This window comes from Ailuropoda melanoleuca, chromosome 2 (assembly GCF_002007445.2).
Source record: "Ailuropoda melanoleuca isolate Jingjing chromosome 2, ASM200744v2, whole genome shotgun sequence".
In the NCBI taxonomy this organism is placed as follows: domain Eukaryota; kingdom Metazoa; phylum Chordata; class Mammalia; order Carnivora; family Ursidae; genus Ailuropoda; species Ailuropoda melanoleuca.
This window is the reverse complement of record NC_048219.1, coordinates 192,363,667-192,391,571: the sequence shown is the minus strand read 5'-3', so window position 1 is coordinate 192,391,571 and position 27,905 is coordinate 192,363,667. Positions and strand designations below refer to the sequence as shown.

The 27,905-nt window shown below is 42.1% G+C and overlaps 1 protein-coding gene across 6 annotated transcripts in view; it reads right to left on the bottom strand.

The window, feature by feature from the left end:
* Window positions 1–4,467: 4,467 nt before the first annotated feature.
* GIGYF2 (GRB10 interacting GYF protein 2) overlaps window positions 4,468–27,905 on the bottom strand; it is a 141,116-nt gene continuing 117,678 nt past the window's right edge. For 5 of the 6 annotated variants that reach the window (XM_002917967.4, XM_011223348.3, XM_019798294.2 and 2 more), the window contains 7 exons: window positions 19,895–20,017; window positions 16,912–17,115; window positions 16,577–16,782; window positions 15,239–15,393; window positions 13,272–13,462; window positions 10,817–10,964; window positions 4,468–6,315 (listed from right to left, as the gene is read on the bottom strand). In XM_002917967.4, the coding sequence (XP_002918013.2) occupies window positions 6,248–6,315; window positions 10,817–10,964; window positions 13,272–13,462; window positions 15,239–15,393; window positions 16,577–16,782; window positions 16,912–17,115; window positions 19,895–20,017 (1,095 nt within the window). In that variant the 3' untranslated portion in view covers window positions 4,468–6,247. Of the gene's footprint in view, window positions 6,316–10,816; window positions 10,965–13,271; window positions 13,463–15,238; window positions 15,394–16,576; window positions 16,783–16,911; window positions 17,116–19,894; window positions 20,018–27,905 lie in introns of those variants that run through there. The other variant, XM_011223350.3, reaches the window with a different exon arrangement.

Sequence of the window (27,905 nt, the reverse complement as noted above, 5' to 3'; positions counted from 1 at the left end):
CACAGAATATCCAGGTGAGACTGTAAGTAAGTGAACTGGAGAGACATTAGGATCGCCCAGAAATGGACAGGATGCCTGATGGGTCACTGGATATGGCGTTAATGGTTTCCCTACAATTACTCATCCATTCTTCAGTAACCTTACCTTTTCTCATTTTGTTACCAACCTTTTTAACACCAACTTTTTTTTCGTTTGACTGAATATTTAGGGTGGTTTCTATTTCATGATGGGACCCTGACCCCCTTAAGGTTTAACTTCATGTTACCAAAGAGAGTTAGAAAATCAGGTCAGTGACTGTGTCCTATATGAGGCTCACCACACTTGCATTTGAGCTTCAGTTTGCTTCAGTAAAACTGGAAAGGATGATCATCACGCATCATCTGGAACCCATGCCCGAACACAAGCGCTAAATCTGAAAACACCCTGGGTCAGCAGTACGGTGCAATGACGTGCAGAGGCACACACAGGTCACATGCACATACTCGAGACGTTAGAGCTGAATGAAACCTCACAGAGCATCAGGTAGGCGATGGTTCCCCTCTCAGACTGCCCATTCGGGACTTCAAAGTAATTTCCAATGCTAGGTCCCACTCCAAATTAGAAACTCGGGGGCATGGAGCCCAAGGACTGATTTTTGCTTCAAAGTTCCAAAGGTGATCTGGCACTAGCTAACATATAGCCTCCCAGAACCCACACTGCCTTCCTCAGGGCTACTTCTTCGTGCTAATTTTAAGATGTCCAAGAGAAATTTACCCCTATTTAATAATGCTCTGCTGCACCGACATGAGCCCACACCCCCTTCAACCTGGCAAAGTGGTAAAATAGTATTTATCAAGCATTTATGCACTGGGCACTGTACTATGCACTTGAATCAAGTTATTGATCACAACTACTTGATAGTTTCCATTTCGCAGATGGGGAAACAAACACTTGTCCTAAGTAGGTGGTAGGACCAACATCCAAATCTGACAGCTTGACTCCAGGAATTCCATTCACAAAACGACTTACAGGTTCACTCCACAGAGTGCCTTAAAAAAAGCCCAGACTCTGTGTAGAACTGGGAGATGCCAGACACAGCAAGTCTGGGCCTTTGGAAATTGCTCTGGGTTCCCAGCTCTGCACAATGGAAACAGAACCTGTTCTGAGCCTCCACGTTGTAGAAGACTTGAGATCCTCAGTCCACAAGCCAAACTGCGGTAGTTGCTAGGACTCCTTTCCCATGGTCAATGGTCACAAACTATCCCAAACCTCTGCAACTTCAAAACAGATGACTAGAGAAAATTAGTATTAGAGACTGCTAACCACCAATGCAATATCCGTTCTCCCCAGTTCTTAGAAACAGCACCCCAGTGGTATTCGGGGTGGTAAGCAGTCAGCTAAAATCCCGAAACTTCCAGTCTTTCTTGCAATGAACCACAGTTACGTATTTATATTTGGACCAGTAAGACATAAGATGTTGGGTGGGGCTCCCAAAAGAGCCCCTTTTAGGCTGAGTGAGCAGGGAGGAGTGCTCCTTCTGCCCCACCCCACTCCTTCCTCCTGCGGGAATACAGGGTTTGATGATTGGTGTTCTAGCAGTCACCTTGGACCATGAATGACTGCGAGTATGGAAGCCATAATCAGGATGGTTAAAAAAAAAAAAAAGAATCCAGGAACATGCCAGCCTCCGGATTTTGAGAAAGAAACCATCTTGTTTAAGTCACTTTGCTTTTTGTCTTCTCTTATACATAACCAAACCTAATACTGACCACTGACAACTTTCAGGACCATTTCTCACGCTAGAAGAGGAATTCAAAGTAAAAAATAATATTTGGTCAAGGAACACTAATCTACCATTCCTACACTTGGGGGTCAAGTAAACAATCTTTAAGAAACAAACGATGGCAGGGCCCCTAGGTGGCTCAGTTGGTTAAGTGTCTGCCTTCGGCTCAGGTCATCATCTCAGGGTCCTGGGATCGAGCCCTGAGTCGGGCTCCTTGCTCAGCGGGGAGCCTGCTTCTCCCTCTGCCTGCCGCTCCCCCTGCTTGTGCTCTCAAATAAATTTAAAAAAGAAAAGAAATAAATGATGGCTCTGCTTCTTAAAACCAGCTGGACTGAGTATTGAAGCTATTCTGAGTTTCATCCTCATGATGAAACAACGAAATGGGGGCACTGATAGATTTTAGGCTACAGAGCAACAATGAAGGAGAGAGCCCACTTCTCTTCCCTTGCTTCCCAGCATCCAGGTGCTGTTCCTTCCATACAGTGAAACATAGCTATGCTGTTTTAGTTGTAAAACATTCCCACTAATTAATCCCTGGAGGGAAACTCGAAGGTTTCCAGTATGGAACTGGCACTACCAAGAGCTGTATAGGTTCATCATTCCTAGGACATCCGATGACATCCCAAAAATAAACATCACACATCTGTCTGCTTCAAGATTCCCAGACTCCCGACCATCCCAGCAACATGAGCGGCTTCCTCGTCAGGAATCGCCTGCACTCAAGCAGGGCCAAATCCATCTCCAGAGCTGGGCTATTTCTTTTTGCTCCATGAAACCTGTCAACTAGAAGCCCAACTTCCATCTGGAATGTGCTCTTGGTTATAACTTACTCTGTTCGGAATGTGCATGCCTGACGCTCTTGTGAGGAAATGCGACTTCCCACACTGGAAGCACAAGAGAGAAACAGCCTCATTTCACAGTAGCATTTCTGTCAGTCATACACAGACTTTTTATTTTTATTAATAATGCACAGAGCATTTTGTATAAATTTAAAATTCTTCACCTGATCAATGTTTTTAAAAGTTTATAAAAGAACATATTACATATTTATAAAATGGCTGCCTAAGAGAAAAATAACTATTTAAGATAAAACCAGAACTACTATTATCTGTCCTGAAATTAATCCCTCAAATTAGAGCCAGTGAAAAGAGAGTTAAAGTTCCTTGATGTATATGCATAAACTCATCTTACGCAGATAATTACCAAGTGGCAACATCTCCCACCCCACATGCTCTTCCTACAATGTGACCTTTTTTTTTTTTTAAGATTTTATTTATTCATTTGACAGAGATAGACACAGCCAGCGAGAGAGCGAACACAAGCAGGGGGAGTGGGAGAGGAAGAAGCAGGCTTCCAGCGGAGGAGCCTGATGTGGGGCTCGATCCCAGAACGCCGGGATCATGCCCTGGGCTGAAGGCAGATGCTTAACCACTGAGCCACCCAGGCACCCCGTGACCTTATTTCTTGCATCAAGGAAGGAGAGTGTCCCATGTTCCCAACCCTGAGTCTTAGTGGGTGTGTGGGGACTGTGACAGAATGAAACTATCAGAGAGGTGACACTATGTGACTTCTGAGTTTAGGTCAGAGATGGTGATGCAACCTCTGCTTGGTTCTCCTCTGGCAGGGAGCCAACTGCCGCCTAAGTGGCCCACCTGCTCTGAAAATATCATGCTGAGGAGGAATATATAGTTCCTCTAGCCATGAACCCAGCTGAGCTCCTAGCCAACAGCCAGAATCAACTGCCAGTTACATGAGTGATCCATCTTGGCCAGCCAACCTTATCAAACCTTCCCAAGATTAAAGCCCCAGCTGACATCTGACCACAATCAGGGGAGGCCCCACAGGAGAACTGCCCAGCTGAGCCCTTCCCCAAAATCATGACTCATAAAATAACCAACAAAATGAAGGGGTTCTTTTAAGTAAGTTTGGAGTAATTTGTTAGGCAGCAACAGTAACCAGAACACCAACCATCTAGGAGCAAGTCTCCAAAATAAAGCGATCTTGTGTGGGTATGTTTTTTAAGCCTTTAAATTGAAATAAGTAAAAGCAAACCATGTATAAAACAATTACTTTAAAAATCAGAAAAAGTTAAGATAATTTGCAAGTAAGTTTGTAGAAAGGGATATAACGTGGTGGTTGGAAGTCAGTGAACAGATGAGACTGAAAAAGAGCAGGATTGAGACAGAAGAACATTCTCGGAGAAGAGTGGTTTCTTTCCACTAAGTGGGAAATTCCTCAAGTAGAAGCAAGGTTCCTGGTTAAGTAAATGGAATGTTCTGTGATAAAAATGACTTTGCTACCCCAAATCCACCTACCCCACCCCAAATGTTTGTGTTTTGATTTTTTATTTATTTTTATTTTCCCTGAACAAGCACACAGTGGAGTCTAGTTTGGAAGGTGTGGGCAGGCTCTGGAAGGCACATTCAGAGGGTGTGTCTGTGGTATGAGGGCAGGAGACCATCCACGAGTCAGCAGAAAGGGACAGTGAAAGGAGTAAAGACATTTGGTCAGACTTACCCGTGTTTATCTTGACCTCTACATTCCCAAATACAGAACCAGCCAGTGTTCCATAGCTTGGCAGGAAAAGCCACGGCTGCCTCCATGTCTCGGGTGCTCACATGTCTGGAGTGTCTCCATGGTGCCAAGAGAATGGTTTAGTGCAAGGCTTAGCCTTGACAAAGGTGAGTACAAGAGGTGCGCTCAGACAGAATACCACCATGTTTTATTTAAGTTCTTTTTTATTTTCCTCCACACTGGCAAAAGTTCCGAGGGAGCTTAAAGTTTTGTAAACATTTTAACTATCCCTCTTCCCCACCCCCCACTTTTGAATTTACAAAGCAAAGGAGAGCAGGAGTCCCAACTTTTAATGGTTCCCCATCTCCTCATGCTATTTGATCCAAAAACTATATACAAGTTTGTAGCAGTCTCTGTATAGTTATTGTACATGTTTGGGAGGGAGGGAGGGAGGCAAGAAGGGATAGGGAGAATGGTGATCCAAAAGAATAAAAATAGAAACCAAATATAATCAGCCAAAACCAAAATGCTCTCAGAGCAACTCCAGCCTTCTTCAGGCAATGATGACAGAAAGAAAAAGTGCTCTACCAGGAGCCACCCGAACCACAGCACTTCTCACACAGGGACGGACAGTCCAATGGCTCCAGACCAAAGTGTGATTGGCAATTCCAGGTGATGTTCTGCGGGGGATGGGGGAGGCAGGAAGATAACTGGTTTATAAATAGGGCTTGAATACATTTATAATTGAAGTGAAGGGGTATTAGGAGGCCATGATCAGAAGCCAGAACCAGGCTTCTCTCTCCCATTCTCTCCCATCCTCTCCATCCCACTGCATTCTCCTGTGTAGTGGTTTCCATGGATGAAGGTCTTAAAGATGGTTAAGTTTTGTATGTTTTCTTTTCAGAAAAGGCAAGCAACTTGCCATTCCAGAATCTTTAAACAAAACCTTTTGGGGCCACAGCAAGACACACACACGATGCTCTGAGGAACCAGATGAAATTCCGGGCTTTTATCAGAAGCAAAAGTTTATCCCTATCCAAAATGAAATTATACAAATTCATACATATGGTAAAGATCCTAGCTGCCTCTTAAACGAGACAAATTTTCAGCAGAAAGGCCCAAAACAAACTGGTCCTAGTCCTCTGAAGTAAAAATATTTATGGGAAAAATCAGTTTTTGTAAGAAAAGAAAAATTAAGAATAAGTCCTTCTCCCAGGCCATAGGGTTTCCTTTGTCCAATCAGGTTGGAGAATGCCAGGGGAGAAGTCAGCTTGCTTGGAAGTCACTATCTAATGAAGAAAAACATGAATCCTTTCTCCGAAAGGATGCTCAGAAAGAACAGGCGAGGGGTGTGCAACATCAAACCAATCCAATCTAAACTCCACCCCACTCAGGGCCTCTTTGATGCAATCCCAAAGTTAGCAGTGGCAATGAAACCTTCAGACTGGGGGTGCTCTGACTGTCTTGTCAGACACTCAAGTCACAGTCCATGGCACGGTGTTGCTGGCCAATGTCTGTTACCATTAACTCTCTTCATGACTGCACCAGTTAGACCCCTTGCCCTTACGGGGGGTTAAAAAGAAGAAGAAAAAGAATACAGAAGGGGAAAAAAATGACATAAGAAAGTAAATAGCTACTGGCAGATCCCAACACACTTTCTGGAACACAGTAGATGAAATCACGGCACAGTAAACAGGTGCTGCCCAAAATAAGCCTTGTTGGGGAGTAATCCCAACTGCCACCCCCAAGACACAGGGTCCGGTCCACTTATCTACAGTCTGAGATGCTCACCAACAAAAACAGTTTAAAGAATCTTGGACACAAAGGGCTAGAAGAAAAAGCCTGAGATGATCGGTTCTGTGATTTGTTGCAGAGTGATAAAGAGTAAATGGTGAGTTAAGTGTTGTGTCCAAAGGTGGAGAATCCATGGTCAGCAGAGAGGAGAAGGAAGGCCAGTCCACTGGCAGGTGCTCAGTAGTCATCCAAAGTCTCGATTTCACCCATATTGAGTCGCTCTGATGAAGCATTGACTGAAAACCCTGCCGGAAAAAATTGGCAATGAGTGACCACATCCAGACAACCATGGGGCTCGAATTCCAGACAGTAGGCTGGAACAGAAGTCTCGTGTTTCAGCATGCCATAGAGATACTAAAGAAAGGAAGAAGAAGGAAGGATAAAGGTCAGAGAGCAGTATTCTGCTCTTCCAATGAGAGATTCTTTGTTTTTATTAATTTCTTAGGGTTCTGGTATAATTTAAGTAGGGAGGGGAAAAAAAGAATTCCAAACTAGTGCATTAGAGATTCCTGAGAAGAATCTGGGCTGTGAGCACGTGTTAAGGCCAAGAGAGGCTGGCTAATGGGGAAAGTTCATTCGGGAGGTGAATCTTAACAGAGATGGGGGCAGCGAAGGGGGCAGGAATAACACATACCAAATACTTTGTACCTACCTGACCACATGACTGTGAAATCTAAGTGGGCGTAATACTACTTCAGTCCCACTCACTACTGGGAATAATTTTCTTCCCCTCATTGGGTCAAAAACCTTTTCAAAGTTTTGGCCAAGAGTTTTTGCTATTCAAGGGTAGGAAGCTTCAGGGAAGATCCACTGCCAGATCCTTACAGCCCTGAGATGTTCTCTCAAAGGGTAGACAGCACAAAAAGATTAAAGTGCTTTGTTCAACTCAACCTATTATAAATAGACTTGCAAAAGAAAGGACTTCATCTGGTTTAGAGAAAGCAGTATTAGCACCACCACTGAAGGCAAGAGCAGTAATCACAAACACCACTAACATTTTGAAAACCTAATCCCATCGCCCACATGTATGTAAGTTTTCTATTAACTCCATAATCAAAGATTGATAAAAAGTATTAACAGAGCTTCCCTGGAATGAGTGACTCCCAAAAAGCTTTCAGTTCATCCACCCTAAATGAAATCTCAAACTGTTTCAGCTGTTATTTGAATATCAAAAAGTAAACAGGTAATGCTCTCCTATCTAAAAGCAGTTTGTTAATATTACTTGTGTTCTGCCCCCTCCTTTTTGTTCTTTAATGTTCAAGTTTCCAAACAAAGACACATTTTAAATGTGCCAATAATAAACAAAAAAGTCTTACATAATAAAAATAGCTTAATTATATTCTTAACTCAAAATATCATGATTTGAAAACATAAACATGACTATTTATTAACTAAGGAAGCTGTGGTACAAGCTGCTTACAAGGCCTAAGACTAGGAGAGGCCAGGGCTCCAAACCTCAGCCTTAGTTCTACCCATCAACAGTGTTGCCACAACCCACAAGACCTTTTCCCTTGAAAATAACAAAAGGCTTAGTGTCCCTATTTGGGAATAACAGTTTAATTAGGTAAGTATTAAAACTTAAAGACCAAACAGCCTACAAAATGAGCTATAACTCTATTCTGAAGCAGCGTTTTGACTTCACATGTATCTCAGGAACAGATTACTGTGATAAAAACAAGCTAGACGTGATAAAAGCAGAAATGTAATAAAAACACAAACGGGGGTGCCTGGGTGGCTCAGTAGGTTAAGAATCTACCTTCTGCTCATCGTGACTCCGAGCCCCGAATCTGGCTCCCTGATCAGCGAAGAGTCTGCTTCTCCCTCTGCCCCAACCACCTCCCATGCTCTCTCTTTCACTCTCTCAAATAAATGAAAGAAAGAAAGAAAAAGAAAGAAAGAAAGAAAGAAAGAAAGAAAGAAAGAAAGAAAGAAAGAAAAAAAGAAAGACCACACACTAACTTAATTTTAATCATGCAAAGACAGGAGAAAATCAGCAGCCTGGGACCAGAAAAAAAAAGTTACTTGCTTATGACTACAGTATGGTGATTACTGGGCTAAGCTTTTAGCAGACAGAGTCTCACTGACCAGTCATAAAACCCAGTGAAGTGGGCGCATCTACTCCACATTTGACAGACAGGAAAGCTCTAGGATACCATGAAGTCCAAGGCAATACAAAGGAGGATTTAAGCCCACTTTGCCTGGCTCTAAAAACTACATTCTGTTAGGATCAGAACTGACTACATCTCACTAGCATGATTTCTTAAGGTTTGAGAGACTGTAAAAGTATGACTGGAGGAAAATGCCATTGCGTATGGACTATTTATCATATCCAAGTAATGGATGCTGGTTCACAATGATACCTGGTAGTTCCAAAAACTACAGGAAGACAGAGCACGATGGAGGCGATGGATCATTAAAATGAGGCTGGGCCTCTCTAATGGTCTGTTTTAGAAGCAAAGTTAGTTCTCTTTTGATCAGCAACTATTTTTTCAATGGATGCTTTTGGATCAAATTAGAACTCTAATACTATACATGGCAAACTGTGACTGACTGACATTAATTTTTCTCAAACTGTAAATCAACTGAAAATAGTAATAAGTGGAAATGAGTAGGTAAGGGGCAGAAGTTAGTAATTATCGGAGGAATTTTCAGAGATTTAGTTGAGCAGAAATTTTCATAAAAAGATCCAAGCCTACACAAGTGAGTTTTCTTAATACTCGAACTTTTACTTCCCTTTCCTAATATATATATATATATATTTTTTTTTTTTTCCTGCTCCTTCAACATATATAAATTCCTTAAACTCTATTCCTAAAATAACCTCTCATTCCCCCTGAAGAGTATTTTAAGTCCCTTTGTTTCTGGTGTCTGTAATAGGGATGGAGTCCGACTAAATATTTAATTCAAAGAGCTTTACACCTCGTGTTCAGAGGAACCTTTTCCCTGACAGCCTACCTTTCAGTTCCACAGCTGAAGAGCAACAAGAGCGCTTTTTTTTTTTTTTTAAAGATTTTATTTATTTGACAGAGAGAGACAGCGAGAGAGGGAACACAAGCAGGGGGAGTGGGAGAGGGAGAAGCAGGCTTCCCGCTGAGCAGGGAGCCCGATGCGGCTCGATCCCAGGACCCTGGGATCATGACCTGAGCTGAAGGCAGACGCTTAATGACTGAGCCACCCAGGTGCCCCAAGCAACGAGGGCTTCTTGGCTAGAACCCACACCCAGAATTTCAGGGATACTTGTAAATCTATATTTACCCATTTCTGTCAAAACTGGATAAAATGTCAGACCGTTCCATCTACTCTTATGATAAATTTCTGAGATAGGCAATTTAAAAAAAAATACAATTCTGACGCAGAAGAAAACAGAACTTCACCAGACCTCTCTGTTTCCAAACCAGCTTTCAGGCCCCAGTGCCAAAGGGCAATCCTCAAAGTTAGGTTTCTGTTACTGACATTTTGTTTTCTCCAGAGTAGGGAACCTATGAGGGAAGGCAGGGACCCTACTGAGGGCAGGGTAGGATGGCACTCCCCCTCCTGCTGTGCTCTCTGCTCTTTCACAAGGGCATCTCCACTTGAAATCTCACAGGCATTTCACACACTTCAACTCTGTATCATTACCCCATAAGCCTGCTCCATTTTCCAGGACTCATCCTTTTAGCAAATGGCAAGGCTACCTATCCTGCTGCCCAAACCCTTCCATTCCCCATGTCTTGCCAGTTGGAGTCCCTTAAGTTTCTAGAACACATCCAGCTCCTCTCCATCTCTACTGCCAAAACCCCTGTTCTCCAGGCCACTAGGATCTTTCACCTGGTCTATACTGCAGCCTCCTAACCACTCTGCCTCCTCCTGGGCCAACATCCCAACCTGCCGTCTTTGCCAACATAATCATTCTACTCCGGGCAACATGGTTTTTAATACTCTACTTTACATTCATAAACAGAGAATCATTTTAATTTCATCATTGTCTGTGAGGCTGTTAGGCCAATTTAAGAAACACAAACAGCCTGCATCTGCTTTGCCTAGACTGTTTATTATTCCAGAAACACCTCTGTCTGCCCTTCCTGCCAGTCTTTCAAAGCCCCAATTCTGGTGTCACCATTTCCAAGAAGCTGCCTTGTGTGAAGACTGGTTCTCAACGCTAGACGAGAATAGTTGTGGCTAACAGAAGAGTGGAACGAAAACAGGCCTCCTCTGAAATCCCAGCCCCACTGCTGAACAGCTGCGTGACTGAAAAATGTTCTAAACTCTCAGGGCCTTGGTTTACTCATTGGTAAACTGGAACATGATCTCATAATGCAGAGCGACTCTGAAAATCATAGGTATATATACACATATATAAAGGATATCAACAAATATTAGTTGTTTGAATACCTGATTGGATTTATGGTCAGCTTCTATACAAACCAGCATTTAAATTTTTACAACTTTGCCTTTTCTCCATTAGCATTATTTTCCAGCTAAACTGAAAGGGCTTCTAGGGAAATTCATATTATATATGAAATAAGGCTTCAAAGTTTAAAGCACCACATAGTAGAAGTAATTACTTTTATTCCATATAGCATATGAGGTATCGCTCTTGCACTGATGTGCCCAGTAAATATTACCTATTTTGAAGTGGTTTAAAAAATTAATTTTGTATAAGAAATTTTCCCTTTATGAAAAACATTCCACCAGGAGACTCACATATAATACTGCTGTAACCTACACACCTCCAACACCCAGCAGAGACTTTAGGCTTTTGCTCACCTAATAAACTGGGATCTGCTCGGACCATCTTCTGCTTTTTCTTCTTCTTGCCACTTTGTACAGCCTCAAAATTGGACTGTTGGTTGTTGCTTTGATTGGTCTGAAATACTGAATGGAGTGCACTGTGGTTCATTCCCCACACAGAGTCCTGTGAGATAAGATGTCACAACTGTGGTTACACAATGGATGCAAGGTGCCCACTCTTAAGAAAATGACTGATTGGCCCTCACTTTATCAAGTATGACATTAAAAACAGAAAGCCTATCACGGATTCTGGTAATAATGAAACCAAGAAGAGTCCACTGAGCCACCCTTTCCCTTCATTTGGATTCAGACATCCCATTTAAGCTTCTGTGCCTCCTAAAGGCCCATCCTGGTAGGTCCAGATTTTCGTCCCACTGTGACAACACAGCTGTTGAAACCTCTCTGGTATACATGAAGCCCATACCATCCACCAGGAAATTAAATATACAGCAAATAATCACAAACAGACCTCTGTACTCCAGCAATTTGCACCCCTCACCTACCAAAGCATAAGGTTCCTCTGTCTCTGAGCCTCAGGACAGAAAGGACAGGCTGCAGACTAGCTGGCAGCATGTTACCAAACAAAACTAGTATCATGTACTTTATTCCTATTGGCAATCCTAGAAGAAATCTGGTCCCCAAATATCCATACACTTTCTACCAACTGGTTCAACTATGAAATAGCCATTCATACTTTCCTGTTGCTCTTATTAGAGCAATTCATTTTAAACTGGAATCAGATTCAATGAGCTAGGTGCAGGCACAGGTAGTGGCAGTGGGGAACAAGGACAAAGAGTGGAGAAAGCACTGTGGAAGGACGAGCCTGACTACGTGTACATGTGCACGCATAGTGGACCCCAACTTCCAATTTCAGCACACAGGGGCAGCCATTTCACAAACGTAAAGAACTTTCTGTATTGCTATATGATGTCTTCCCTTCTGATTTCCTTATTTTTCCTAGTGCTGTTTATGTTGACATCTTTCACTTAATCCCTGTTAGCCCATCTACCCAAATGGCTTTTAAATGCCATGTACTTCACTGTATCTTTTATATCCCCAGAAATGACCAGTATAACTAACATGATCTCTAGCAGAATTACAGGATTAAAGCATAGGAATATTCTTAAGCTCTTCCTGAGCTTTGCCACCTCATCTTTCAGAAAACTTGTACAACTGATCCTCATTATGCACAGATTCCGTATTTGCAAATTCACTTACTGGCTGTAATTTATTTGTAACCCCCAAATCAAAACATGCGGTGCTTTTATGGTTTTCCTGAACATTCAAATGTCCAGAGCAGTGAAAAATCTGAGATGCCTGAGGAACACATTCCCAGCTGAGGTGGAACAGGACGGTATTCTGCCTTCTTGTCTTAGTTCTCATACACTAAACAAGCATCTTTTTCAGTCTCCGTAGTGACCTGATGTTCACATTTTATGCTTGTTGGTGCTGTCACTGTTTAAAATGGCTCCCAAGAGGGGCGCCTGGGTAGCTCAGTCAGTTAAGCATCTGTCTTCAGCTCAGGTCATAATCCCAGGGTCCAGGAATCAAGCCCCATGTTGGGCTTCCTGCTCAGCGGAGAGAACGCTTCTCCCTCTCCCTCTACCCTCTCTCTCTCTCACTCTCTCTCTTGCTCTCTCATGCATATGCTCTAATAAATAAACAAAATCTAAAAAATAAAATAAAATGGTCCCCAAGTATTAAGTGCTATCTGGTGTTCCAAAAAGGCTGTGACGCGCCTTATGGAGAAAATGCACGTGCTCGAGGAGCTTCACTCAGGTGTCAGTTCTGGTGCTGCTGGCCCTGAGTTCAATGTTAAGGAATCAACAATATATTAAATAAGGCATCTTAAACAGAAACACGCATAAAACAAAGCAACATACTGACCAGCTGACAAAAATTTTGTGATCAGAGGTTCCAGAAATCTAACTGGGTATTTTCCCTGGAGCAACAGTTCAGTATTCGCTAATTCAGCTTTAGTGGCGACTTTAAAAAACGTAACGACCACGAATAATGAGAACTGACTGTACCTTTTACATCCCCATCAACAACATATGACATGTCTGGCATGCTACGGTATTGTCAATATTGGGTACAGTGCATCCTGAGCACTAGAGATTTAACATTTGTAGGTTTTAACTATTCAAAAAAATGTATGGGTCTGTGACAAGGTGGAACTTGCAATCACAAACCAAGGAAAATGCAACCAGTATGCCTAACAGAGAATGATTATATTTGCTATTTGGGAAATTCGCAAAGGTCTCTGGACATGTCATTTGAAAATATCACATCTACCACATTTTAAGAATCCATGGTCATCTGATGTACAAAAATGGTATCTTTTGTTTTAATTTCCAATTCTCTGGCTGCTCAATACTTCAAGGTATTACTACTCACTCGCAGGGGTACAGCGCCAACCACTGCCTCATACCTGCTGCTGTTGCTGCTGCTGCTGCTGCTGCTGCTGCTGCTGCCGCTGGCTGGCTTTCTGTTTGGCACGGCGCTCGAGGAACTGCTTGGCAAACTCCTTGGCCTCAGAGGTATCTCCTAAATAGGCCCTAATATAATCGTGGACCTCATAAGGAGATTCTACTTCTTTCAGGAAAGAAACAAAAGTGGGAACTGCAACATGAGAGGGGAGAAGACATAAAGAGTAACAATGAAATATCACAAGCAAAGAATCAGTGCCAGTTTTTAATATACTGTCACATCTACTGCCAACTCTAATGATGCAAACTTGAAAGGTAATGCAGCTACTGTGTTAAATATTCTTTAATCTCCTCCACGGGGGGAAAAAAAATGCCCAATGTCATTGCAATGCCCAAAATTATCTTAAATAGCAGAGTCAAACAAAGACACAACAGCGTGTTTAGTTTCAAAGAATGTTATGTTGGTAAAAACTAAATGTTATGTTGACTAAAACAACTGCTTGCCTAAGAGAGAAGTTATCTAGAAATTCATTCTTTCTTTCCTTAAATTCAATCATATTTATATTAAGTGCTCTGTGTGTCAGGCACCATGACAAATACTAAAAATACAGTCATAGGGGCGCCTGGGTGGCACAGCGGTTAAGTGTCTGCCTTCAGCTCAGGGCGTGATCCCGGCGTTATGGGATCGAGCCCCACATCAGGCTCTTCTGCTATGAGCCTGCTTCTTCCTCTCCCACTCCCCCTGCTTGTGTTCCCTCTCTTGCTGGCTGTCTCTATCTCTGTCAAATAAATAAATAAAATCTTTAAAAAAAAATAAAGCTTTAAAAATACAGTCATACCCTCCAGGAACTTTTACTTCACTAAGTTATCAAATGTTTAGAGAGGAATCAAATGGAACAGGCAAGCGGTGTGGTGCAGGAGAAAAAGCATAAGTATCACAGTTAGACAGACATGGGTTAAAATCCTGACTCTGAAATTTGCTCGCTGTGTGACCTTGATGAGTTATTTAACCATTCTGAGCCTCTGTTTCCTAATTTATAAAATGGGGATAATATCACCTACACTGTAAAGTATCTTATGAAATTACTGGAAAAATTAAATAACTGGAATAACATATGCTAACTGCTAGAAAGTGCCTAGCACATGATAGGTGCTTAATGAATGGTAGCTGGCCATTATTTATTATTACTTATTATTTTTCCCCTGGCTCTTTCAAACCATAAGATATTGTTACAATACAGCAAAGGAACTCTTCCATTCCCTTACTACTCTGTTTTTAAAAGATCCTTGGTTTTAATTAAGACACTGGAGGTGGATGAGTTCAAATTAGCCTATTAGTTACAGGAATCCAGATCTTCCACACCACGCTGACTGGTCTCTGGTTCAAACATTTGGGGGCAGGACAGGGACTCACTTCCATCTAAGGCAGAGAATTCTCTTTGTGATCAAGTAACAATTAGCAAGTTTTTCTTCAAATTGCGCTGAAACCTTTTCATTTCCACTCGCTGGTCCTAATTTCATTGTGCACAAGCTAAGTCTACTTGCTCTGGCAAAGGATTCCCACCCCCGCCCCCAAAGGCAGGAAGGGAAAGATCTCACATCACCTCAGCCTTCTCTTGCCCAGGATGACCTTTGCCTCCACCATGAGTTCCCTTTCTTTGGAGTTGGCCTGGCTGGCGATGTCCCCCATAAAATGACCTCTATGGAAACATGACCTCCTCTGTCCTGCACATTATTAAGACAGCCTGAGGTACCACTTACTTTTTGACAAACACTGAGAACCTATTTGAGCACAATATTACAGGACTTTTCTCACAAGTAGTACTTATTATACTATTAAAGAGTCAAGTTCTTATGGTAGACACAGGATTTGACCTCCTGAGTTTTGGCCCATCATTCCAATTTGTCAACCTCTTTGTGGGTCCTGCTCTGCCACTCCACATGCTGGGTTTCCCTCCCCAATTCTTACCATCCAAGTTATTTGCCGTATTAAGGGCATGAAGCATCTGTTCACACCACTGGGTAAATCCATCTTGGGCTTTATTTACTCCCTGAAAGAGCTTCAGCAACTTTTCTTCTTCTTCTACTTTCTTATTCTGCCGGTTAGACACACCTACAGATTTACTAAAGCAAAACAATAGGGCGATATTATATTCCCAGAAACTGTTACTATATGATTATACTACAACACCATAAACAGAAAACGTCTCGGCAACACTGGATGGCTGTCCAGTAATCCAATGCTTGGCTCCAAAAATGAATTAAAAAAAAAAAAAAACCTTCAAATATTTGGATTGGGGACAGAGAACTCAATACCTTCTTACAATCTAGCCTGAGCTAATACAGTCTCATTTGTGAAGACAGGGCATCTTGCCAGAGAAATGATTAAATTCTTCCTATGTGCCCTTTGGTGAGTTTTAAATTTTTCTAAGCCTCAGTTTACTCATCTGTAAAATGGTACTAATACTTCTTTGGGTTATCATAAGGAATAAAGATACTGTATGCAAAAGCCTAAAGCACAGTGCCTGGCAAAGATGCTCAATAAGCTGTTTAGAGTCCTATTCTTAATACTTTAGACCCTCAAACAAGAAGAAACAATCTGACAACACTACCATTTATTAAGTAGTCACTATGTGCCAGGCACTTCACTAACTACTCCGTGTGCATTCATTTAATCTGTACAACTACACCCATGAAGTCATCATTATTATCTTCATTTTACAGATGAGGGAACTGAGGCTCAAAGAGGTTCCCTCTTGCCCAAGGTCACACAGGTCACACAGCTAATAAGTGGCAGTGCTGGGAACTGAGTTCACATATTTATCATTAAAACCCATGCTCATTCATTAACACTGCATACTGAGGAAAGAAAGACGAAGGTGAAGTGTAACTAATTTATCATAAAAATAAACAGGTGTAAGGTCATTAGAGAGGTGTTCGTAATACTCTTTATAGTCTAGCTAACTTAAAAATATAAATTTGAGAAAAATGCTAAGATCTAGTGAGTATCTTGGAGAAATGTTCAACAGCAATAAAAATATACTACTCCCAATATTTATTAAGTGGTTACCACATGACAGGCAATGGACTAAGTGCCCAGCAGTACAAAGAGCCCCTAGTAATAATACAGATGTGTTTCCGTGGGGAAGAAAGCAATCACCAAACTACAACATCCCATGCTTGGACACAGATGAAAATAAGCAAAAACTAAGTAACCATCTTTCCCTGCCCACCCAATATCCCACTCCCCACACGCCCCATCCCCCAACCCTCCAAGGAGCATAGGTTTGATCATTTTGAGCCCTACCTGAGACTGGCGCTGTTTTTATTTTTATTTGTGGAATTCCTAGGTCCCACCTCCTTCACTGCATCATCCCAGAATCCCATGTTGGAGTTTTTAGTGTCAGCATTACTCCAGATACTACTGACTAGGTCAGATGCCCACTGGTTAGGGGGACCAGTATTTATAGAGCCCCAAACAGAATTCCCAATGCTGGTGTGCAGGTTGGAATGCTGTTAAAGAAGAAGAGACAAATGATATGGTTAACAATACTAAAAAGAGAAAAAGAGAGTCTGCCAAAGACAGAAAAGAGAGCTTCTAACACCGATCCACACAATGAGTGCTTAGGAGGATGAACCCACCGTATTATTCCGGGCTCTGTTTGGTTGCTGGTGCTGCTGCTGCTGCTGCTTCTGCATCTGCCTGGCTTCTTCCTGCTGTATCTCCAGGAGAGACTTCGCAGTGCCTGCGGGCTTGCTGACATTCCCCCAGCCAGAGAGCTTCTGCTGCTGCTGCTGCTGCTGCTGCTGGAGAGCTTTCATCAGTTCCCTCTGCTGGCGCCTTTGCTGTTGCACAACAATAGGAGCTAGCTTGAGATTCTGGTTTTCAAAAATATTGGTTACTACTGTCCAGTATGGTAAATGGAAGGCAAATACGTAATAGCTATACAAAGTTAAACACTCGACAGGGTTAGCTACTTTGCTGCAAATAAAGATGTAAACTGCTAGAGGCACTAAGAGGAGAATAAAGAGATCAAATGCAGAATTACTTCTTAAAAATTAAGTAGGATTTTTGGTTAGGCATAGAAATGAAATACAAATGAACTTCCTAAAGCCCTACCAAAATGACAGGAAAAAAAAAATATATATATATATACTTTTAAAAAGTATAAACCCCTAAGGGCAAAAAGAACAGAATAGATCCTAAAAGCTGAAAAGCAGACAAATAATGATACCCAATGGAATAGACCCAGTAAGTTGAAACGTAAGGAAACTCAGAAACAGGCTAATTCATCCAGAAAACTCAGTAATTAGAAGTGTGTTGGCAACAGAGGAAAAACCGCCTGAAAGTCTGTAAAAAAGTAGTAGGATGACCCCTCTGCAACCCAATGCAGTTGGGCAGCTATCTATTCCTCTCCCTAGCAGAAAACTGCAACATTCCTCTTTAGAGAGACTGAGCTAGATCAGTGATTATTCTGTGGGGAATCTGACCCAGCACAAAGAATACACCTACAAATATGAACAGATGGGAGGACTCCCCCTACAGAACAGCCCTGCCAGAGACTATTACAGTGAAGCCCATCAAGGTGTTGTATACACAGAACCTCTAATTCTATATATGAACAAACAGCCCAGGATCAACAAATGTTTGATCTGAACTTCTAAGATGAAAGCCAAAGACCAAATAAATAAAATGAAATTCAATGGAAAAAGAAACAAGAGAAGGGAGGGAAAATGGGGACTAGCTTTTAAAAAAATATATTAGTAATTTTAGAGGTAAGATGTAAATTCAATGAACGAATAAGAGGCTATAAAAAGAAACACTAAGAGAACTAAAGACTTAGAGAAATTCCAAGTAAGATCACATACATTACAGTTCAATAGAAGAATTAAAACATAAGCCTGAGGAAATGCTCCCATCAAAAAAGGTAAAAAGACAGAGATTAAAAACAGGAGAGAAAATATGAAAAAATAAAAATCAGTCCAGGAGGGCAACATGCATATAGCACGAATCTGAGAAAACAGAACAGCTATGCAGCAAACTAAGACCATTCAGACTTGAACAGGTTAGGGGGTCATGCAAAGGATACCTCCAGGAAAAGAATGAAATACAATTATCTTAGGTTTCCCTACATGAGAAATATCTACTGAGTAGCATTTTCTAACTTTTGAAGAGTGTAGGAAAAATTTAATAGTTCAAAGAGAATTAATCAAATGAAAATACAAATGAGGTGATATTCACTTCTCTTTTAATTTTTTTATGATTTTATTTATTCATTCAAGACAGAAAGAGAGAGAGTGGGCACAAAGCAGGGTGAGCAGCAGGCAGAGGAAGAACGAGAAGCAGACTCCCCACTGAGCAGGGAGCCCAGAGAGGACTCTAACCCAGGACCCTGGGATCATGACCTGAGCCGAAGGCACAAACTTAACCAACTGAGCCACCCAGGTGTCCTGAAGTGATCATTCACTTCTGACAAAGATGAACAAGACAAGATCCTGGATTCCAAGTCTGATGACCACTAGTATTTTTTCATTCAGCGGAGACCAGAAATATCGGGAACAATTTCTAGGTCTTGAAGGGAGCAGACAGACCCTGCTCTGCACCTACTTGTTGATAACCTTTTAGAAAAGAAATGATTTCAGAGAAAGTCTCTTTTTTTAGAGGGTGGAAATAAGGTAATTAAGGTGAAGCAACAGTATCACCCATTGGTAAGATCAAGCATACTACATGGAGAATATGGATAGACAACTCCCCCTTCTCTTTGTGTAGCTGTGGTCTTCACTGAACCACACCACCCAGATCCAAAAATGACAACTTGCATTCTCTAACAAACTGCTCTGCCTCAAGCCATAGCCACATAACACACTTTCTGCAAGACTCTGCTACCTCATGCCACTTTTCAAGGACGTTCCCAGATCACACTACCTAAAATTAGACAATCAATCACGACCACCAATTTTTATCCATCTCCCGTCAACCCAAGGGCAAGCTTTACAAAAGCAGAGAATTTTGTCTGTCTTAGACTCAGCCATATCCCCTAACTATAACTGAGTGTCAGCAAGTATGGACAGATGGACAGATGAATTAATATGGTACCTAGTGGCATGCTAAACCAAACCATTTTACTTATTCATTTTCTTTTCTGTCAAGAACTGTATTCTTCCTTTTTCCCCCTTTATTTCACTCTTTTATATCCTTCTTATCCTAATGATAAGCTACAGGATACAGAATGACAAGCAGAGAGACTTTATTTCTGTCATATTTAAGTTTGTCTAGCTAGTCAGAAAACCCAACATCTTTAGAAGGAAAAAAATGTATTCCGCATTCTAAAAATCAAATTTACAAGAAGGATATCTGTATAAAAACCATAATTCTGAAAAACCCATGTACTTTTATTTATGAGCTAGCTACTTCCTCAAGAGCTACAACAAAATGTTTAAGGTAAACGAACATTCATGTTACCTAATCTTAATGTTATTCCTATCACAGGCTAAGAGTTTAATAATGAACATCTAATTCAGACACACAGCAATTCCGACAGTAATCATCTTTATTAACCACTCACCCATAATGCACACCAACTATTTTCTAACACTGTCTGACGAGACCACTTTTAAAATTTACCTCTTCTCGAAGCTGCCGTTCTCGTTCCTCTTCTAGTTTTTGGATTTCAGCCAATGACAGTGTTGCCTGGGACTGACACGCTGTTGTATTGGATTGCTGGCCCCACGTGGAAGAAGAGGGAAGCTAATAAAAAAGGAAGGCAGAAGAGTTTGTGAGGAAATGTGCTCAAGAAACAGAGGCAATATTGCATATTCATGTACAGGCAGAACATTCATGTTTCCTTCAACTCCTTTTACGACTTTCAATTCAAATTTCCTCCTGCAATCCTATTGCATTTTAGAATTCTCCCAGTTCGCTTTTTAAAATTTTTTTGTCACTAGAGGCACCTGGGTGGCTCAGTTAGTTAAGCATCTGCCTTTGGCTCAGTTCATGATTCCAGGGTCCTGGGACTGAGCCCCATGTTGGGCTCCCTGCTCAGCAGGAAGCCTGCTTCTCCCTCTCCCTCTGCTCTTCCCAACCACTCGTGTTCTCTCTCTCCTCAAATAAATAAAATCTTAAAAAATAAAAATTTTTATGGCACCTAGGAGGCTCAATCAGTTAAGTGTCTGCCTTCGGCTCAGGTCATGATCCCAGGGTCCTGGCATAGAGGCTCCCTGCCCAACAGGGAGTCTGCTTCTCCCTCTGCCCCCGCCCCTGCTTGTGTTCTCTCTCTCTCAAATAAATAAATAAATAAATCTTTTTAAATAAATAGACAGACAGATAATTTTTTGGTCACTATCCCAAACCTAAGATTATTTTAGAACTTAAAATATACACAATACACTTTTATTTGATCTACCATTTTGGGATTCAAATTTGTTACACCCAGCACTGACATATAGAGCAATATACAGATATACAGAGAAAGAAGTAAACAAAAGAATCATTAAATTCTTAATCCAAGGAGGCAATAAAGGACATGACACGCTTACTTTCTAGTGAAAGGTTGAAGGACAAGATTTCTGAAGGGAAAGCTGAGGTGGGGAGCTAATGGAAGATGCCAGGCATAGTTCTTAATCAGTCTTTAATGAAAAAGAGTCACTGTTAACCAGGCTGTAGCTTCTACTCATGAGCACTAAGCTGTTTTTAATCAATAATTCTATTTTTCCTATCCTTTAAAATTATTGACTAGAGTATAAATATTTGGGTCCTGAGTACTTTAATGTTCTCAAATGCCTGATTATTCTGAGGGAATCTCTTGGTCTTCCAGGCCAGAAAAAGATACACTTTAATTCTGAAACATTCTGTGGCTCTTAACGAACAAACAAAAATAACAAAAACCAAATCTAACAAGAGTTGAAATTTAATTAAAAAAATATATGAACATGGGTTGGACAAAATGCCCAAGAAGCCCAAAGAAGAACGGCTCTACAGCACAAATCTCTAAACCTAGAACTGTTCAGATAAGGGCACAAACGTGTTTAAACTGTCACTGATATTACCAAATGAGTACTGATACTACCCTCAGCACTAGAACATCACTGATCCTTAACATCTTGGGGGCTAAAACAGTAGGTAGCAGGTATGTTTCCTCTCAAAATGCACTTCTGCTGTACTGGGGGAGAGGTGAGTAGGGAAGCTAAGAGAGAAAGACTGAAGACTAGGGTAGGCAAAGTCAAGCATAAATGAACTCATATTATCCACAGGAAATGACACATGGAAGGCACTATCAAGATCAAATAAGGCAGCATATCTCAAACCTGGCAGCTTCATCTGGGAGGACCTGTAAAAATGCAGAAGTGTTGGCCCCACACTCAATGAATCTGAAGATCCAAAGGTGAGGCCAGAGAATTTGTCTATTTTATAATTCTGAAGCAGACATTTAGCCAGGAGCTCCCAATGTTGTCCAAAAGCCCAGCAGATGTGTCACCCTAGCCTACTCAGGAAACAATCCCCAGTCCTCTTCAGAACCTCAGCCAGCAGCAGGAAGAGATGCACTCTTCCCCTTTCAGGCACCTCTGAGATCCTTCCCACTGCTATGCCAAATATACTTCACCGTACTCTACACTCATGACTCACAGGTTTGCTCTTTGGAATAATGCAGAACAAATCTGTCTTCCTCACATGACAAACAAATGTCTGCAGATAGCTATCATTTTCCTTAAGTCTTATTTGTACATAGAAAATAATATCCCATCATTCCGTCAACACTGCCTCAGGACATTTTCCAGCTCAACCAACCATCCTGTACTGCCCAGAGAAGTGCAGTTTATCAATCATACTTTTCAGAACAACTCACTCCCAAATCAGAAACAAATAGGGAGTTTGGCACATTCTGTATCCCCTGAATCCCTAATACCCTTCAGTGACTTAAGAAATTTTACCATTTTTTTCTGCCCTCATATTGCTACCTTACTTTTCAGCACTATTTTTTATTTTGGAAAAACACCTGTTATACTTCCGGTATGACAGCATAAGGTGCTCTGTACACCCCTCTCCCCAGCAAAACTGGTGAAAATTATTTTTCAAAAAATTATTTAAAGCCTCTGGAAATGAACATAAGGAAATATAGCAAATCAGAAATATTTCTTCAAGAAAACCTGCAAAAACTCCTTAAGAATTGAGAGTCTGTGGTACTTGCACCAAGAGCTACTCTCTCAACTCCCCAGTTCAACCAGACCAAAACTCCACTCCAGATGAGCGTAGCTAAGAACAGAGGCCCCCCTCTCCCCATCAGCTACCAGCCAGTGGGCTGGCTTCCTGCAAACAGCACAAAATCAGCACTTCCCGTCCTGGCTACAGCTAACTGTTGCAAAGGCTAAGTTACAGGCAAGTACAGCTGAGAGGTGAGGGCTCCCTTCTTATGCCTAGCCCTCAACTTGTGGGATGGAAACTACCCTGAGTACAGTACTACTGGGACTACTAGGGCCCTGAGTGCCACTGCCCTAGCTCAAAAGGCCACCACACCACCAGGAAAGGCAGGCGAAAAAAACCTGAGGCTACTACTCCTCCCCCAAGGGCTCAACTCCTAAGCAGGAGTGCCACTCAGAAAAGCACACCACTATTGCCAGTGCCAGAGCTGTGACTCAGATTTTTGCCTTGAGGTGGCGGTAAGGGAAACAGATTGGAATATGGCTCCTAAAGAAACTGACTTTATTGTAACAGTGTGTGGAGAATGAAGACTCCAAGCCAAAGGGCACTTCTGAAAGTGGAGGCTGGGTGAAAGACAATTAGGAGACCGGTAGATTCACTGAAGATACAGGTTAAACTGCAGGCCCCAACTTGGTCTCAGAGAACTAAGGAAAGAGCTGGAAGAAGTTCTCCTAGGGTCAGAAACAATCTTAAAAACAGACCTCAGGAAGTATCTCTTCAAAGAAGCCTGAATTTAACTGGATCAGTCTGTGAAGCAATCTGTGCTCCAGGGCACTTCTGAGAATAGAGCAATTCAGGTAGCAATTAGTGGAGGTTAACAGTTACATGTAGAAAAAAAGATAATCAAAGACAGTCCTGCCAGAAACAGTGATCCGAGAGTGACTGTGGGCAAACCCAGTGATGCACCCAGCAGAGGAGCAGCAGCCTCACCCTGTTAGGGAGGCAGGGAGAGACTGGGACTCACTAACTTAATCCAATCAGTGACAAAACAAACAATGATGGGGGATGCACAACCAGTAACTACAGGTGTTATCAAAAAATTCCAGTTTCCAACAAAATATTATGAGACAAGTAAAGTAACAAAAACTGTCCTATATACCAGGAAAAAAGCTGGCAACCACCTATGAGAGTGACCAGATGTCAGCTTTAACAAAAACAGCCAAGTCTTATAAATATGTTCATAGAACTAAATAAAACCATGATTAAAGTAGGAAAGGAAGGCATGATGACAATGTCACATCAAATAAAGAATATCAGTAAAGAGATAGAGATTATTTTTAGACCAGAAGGAAATCCTGGAGTTTAAAAGCCCAATAACTAAAATGAAAAATCACTAGAGGAGCTAAAAGTATGTATCTGAACTGGCCAAAGAAAGAAATGAGTGAAACTTGCATATCAATTACACAGTCCAAAAAACAGACAGAAAGAATGAAGAGAAACAAAGAGAGCCTTAGAGGAATGTGAAATACCACTGAATGCACCAATATGTGTACAATGCAAGGACCAGAAGGAGAAGGGAGAAAGGAACAGAAAAAATATCTGAAGAAACCATGGCTGCAATTTATTTAAAAACATTAATTTAGACATCCAGGAAGCTTAACTATAACAAGATAAACACAGAGATCCACAGACATTATCATGATAAAAATGCTGAAAGCCAAAAGAGAAAATCTTGAAAGCAGCAAGAAGAAAAACAGTCACTTACAAAGGAATCAGGATAAAATTAACAGCTGACTTCTCATCAGAAACGATGGAAGCCAGAAAGCAGTGGGATAAGATATCCGAAGTCCTCACAGAACAAAATGATCAACGAGGAATTCTATATCCACTAAAACTTTCAAAAATAAAGGTGAAATAAAGACATTCAGAGATAAATTCAGAGAATTTGTTAAGAGCAGACCTGCCTTACAAGAAATATTAATGGAAGTTCTTCAGGCTGAAAGCAAGTGACCCCAGAAAGTAATCCGAATCCAATGAAAAAAAAAAACAAATGCACAAAAACAAATGTGTATTGTGTGTACAGCATATTGTGTGTACAGATATATATATAATTTGTGTGTCTAAGTAGATAGGACAGACAGACAGGTTTGTAACAGAAATCTAACATGTTTGTCAAAAACAGCACAAAGGTGGTGAGTGGGAAAGAAGCTGAGCTTCTTTCTGGCTTCTTTACTGGGCTAATAAGTAAATGACATCATATGGTAACATAAATTCACAGGTACAAATGAAGAAGAGATGATAAATAAGGTTATTTAATAAATATATAGTGATTTAAATCATTAAAGAATTAAAATGCTAAAACAGAAAATATTAATGTAAAAAAAAGCAGCAAAGAAAGAATAGAGGAACAAAAAAGACAGGCATAAAAAACAAAGTAAAATGGCAGACATAAATCCAAGTATACCAATAATATCACAAAAGAAAAAGGATTAAAGAATCCAATCAAAAGGCAGTGATTATCAGACTGGATACAAAAATAAGATGCAACTATATTGTCTTAAAGAGACACTTTACATTCAAAGGTATAAACAGGTTGAAAGTGAAAGGATGGATAAAGATATATCAGGCAAACAGCAAGCACAAGAAAGCTGGAGTTTCTTTTCTTTTTTTTAAAGATTTATTTATTTTATTTATTAGACAGAGAGAGACAGCCAGCGAGAGAGGGAACACAAGCAGGGGGAGTGGGAGAGGAAGAAGCAGGCTCCTAGCGGAGAAGCCTGATGTGGGGCTCGATCCCGGAACACCGGGATCACGCCCTGAGCCGAAGGCAGATGCTTAACTGCTGTGCCACCCAGGTGCCCCTGGAGTTTCTGTATCATTATCAGACAAAATATACTTTAAAACAAAAAAATGTTGGGGCACCTGAGTGGCTTAGTCAGTTAAGTGGTAGCTGAACTCTCATGAGTTCAAGCCCCATGTTAGGCTCACAATGGGAAAGGAGCCTACTTAAAAAAAAATGTTATTAGAGACAAAGAGAGACATTTAAGTATAACAAAGAATCAATACAGCAGGAAGATAAAACAATTATAAATATGTATGTGCCATGAAACAGAGTACCAAATACATAAAGCAAGAAATGGCAGAAATTAAAGGAGAGGTTTGGGAGTTAAGATGGCGGAGGAGCAGGGGACCCCTTTTTCAGCCGGTCCCGAGTCGAGCTGGATAGGTACTAGACCAGCCTGAACATCCATGGAATCAGCCTGAGACGCAGGAAGATACAGCTGGATCTCTACAAATGAACATCTCCAGTGCTGAGTACTGAGGTACGAAGCGGGGAGCCGTGAAACCGCACACAGGTATCGGAAGATAAACAGAAGGGGGAAGGAGCCGCCGCGTTCGGGCGCCGGGAAGAAGTAGCCACCTGTACGGGGAGCGGCTGGACTCACGTACCGGCACCTGCGAGAAAACAGTCTGGGACCGTGAGTGGGGAGCGCGAGCCACCAGACTTCTCACGGAACTCCGGTGTGCTCACTGGATCTAGACTGAGACCGGGAGCTCCAGGAGCGCGCGCGGGGCGGCTGGCAGGCCACCTGCACGGGGGAGCGGGCGGACTCACGGACGGCACCCGCGACTCACGGACTCACGGACGGCACCCGCGACTCACGGACGGCACCCGCGAGACAGCAAACTGAGAATGTGAGCCGGGAGCACGCGCCACCAGACTTCTCACGAACTCCGGTGTGCTCACTGGAACCAGACTGAGACCGGGAGCTCTGGGAGGGTGTGGGGGCGGCCGGTGGCAAAGAACAGAGACGCGCCAGCCCTGGAAGTGAGGGCTAGGACGCCGGGTGTGGGTCGCACATCCCGGGACGCTGCAGGGTTGAGCAGCACCAACAGAAACAGAGTTAAAGTGGCCAGAACATCAGTGGAGAAATGGTCCGCGATCCCTCTGTTCTGAGACAGAGGCTGAGATTCGGCCGCTGCTGCTCTGACTCTCAGAAGAGGCACAGCAAACCGCCAGGGAAAGCCGCCAGAGAACAAAAGCCTGGAAATACCGGCTCACAGTGTGCCCACCCCCAACGCCCCTCGCAGGGGACGTGGAGACTCTACCCAAACAGGGTTGCCTGAGTATCTGCGTGGCAGGCCCCTCCCCCAGAAGGCAGGCTGAAAAATCAAGAAGCCCACATTCCAGGGCGCCTGGGTGGTGCAGTCATTAAGCGCCTGTCTTCTGCTCAGGGCGTGATCCAGGGGTTCCGGAAAGGAGTCCCTCATCGGGCTCCTCCGCTGGGAGCCTGCTTCTTCCTCTCCCACTCCCATGCTTGTGTTCCCTCTCTCGCTGGTTGTCTCTCTGACACATAAATAAATAAAATCTTTAAAGAAGAAGCCCACATCCCTAAGACCCCCATAAAACAAGGGTGCACGGCCTGGGTCCTGGTCAATAATTTGGGCTCTGGACAACCCTGCAACCTCTCCTCATCAGAATGACGAGAAGGAGAAGTCCCCCAGCAACGAAAAGACAATGAGTCTGTGGCCTCTGCCACAGAAATAATGGATATGGATGTAACCAAATTATCAGAAATGGAATTCAGAGTAACAATGGTCAAGATGATGTGTAGACTTGAAAAAAGTATTAACGAAAATGTCAATGAAAATATAGAATCTCTAAGGGCGGAAATGAGAGCGAATCTGGCAGAAATTAAAAATTCTATGAGCCAAATGCAGGCAAAGCTAGAGGCTCTGACGGCCAGGGTAAATGAGGCAGAGGAACGTATTAGCGAATTGGAGGATGGGTTAGAAGAAAAAATAAAAATAGAAGCTGGACTTAAAAAAATCCACGCCCACGAATGTAGGTTACGGGAGATTACTGACTCAATGAAACGATCCAGTGTCAGAATCATCGGCATCACCGAGGGGGCGGAGAAAAACAGAGGTCTAGAAGAGATATTTGAACAAATTGTAGCTGAAAACGTCCCTAATCTAGCAAGGGAAACAAACATTCGTGTCCAAGAGGCAGAGAGGACCCCTCCCAAGCTCAACCACGACAAACCTACGCCACGTCACGTCATAGTGCAATTCGCAAATATTAGATCTAAGGATACAGTATTGGAAGCGGCCAGGGCAAAGAAATTTCTNGAAGCAGCCAGGGCAAAGAAATTTCTCACGTACCAAGGCAAAGGTATCAGAAATACGTCACACCTGTCTACACAGACCTGGAATGAGAGAAAGGGTTTGGGGGGGGGCATTTTTAAAGCTCTTTCAGAGAAGAACATGCAGCTAAGGATCCTTTATCCAGCAAGGCTGTCATTCAGAATTGATGGAGAAATAAAAACCTTTCAGAATCGCCAATCATTAACCAATTTCGTAACCACGAAACCAGCCCTACAGGAGATGTTAAGGGGGCTTCTATAAAGGTAAAAAGGCCCCAAGAGTGATACAGAACAGAAAGTCACAACCGATACAAACAAAGACTTTACTGGCAACATGGCATCATTAAAATCAT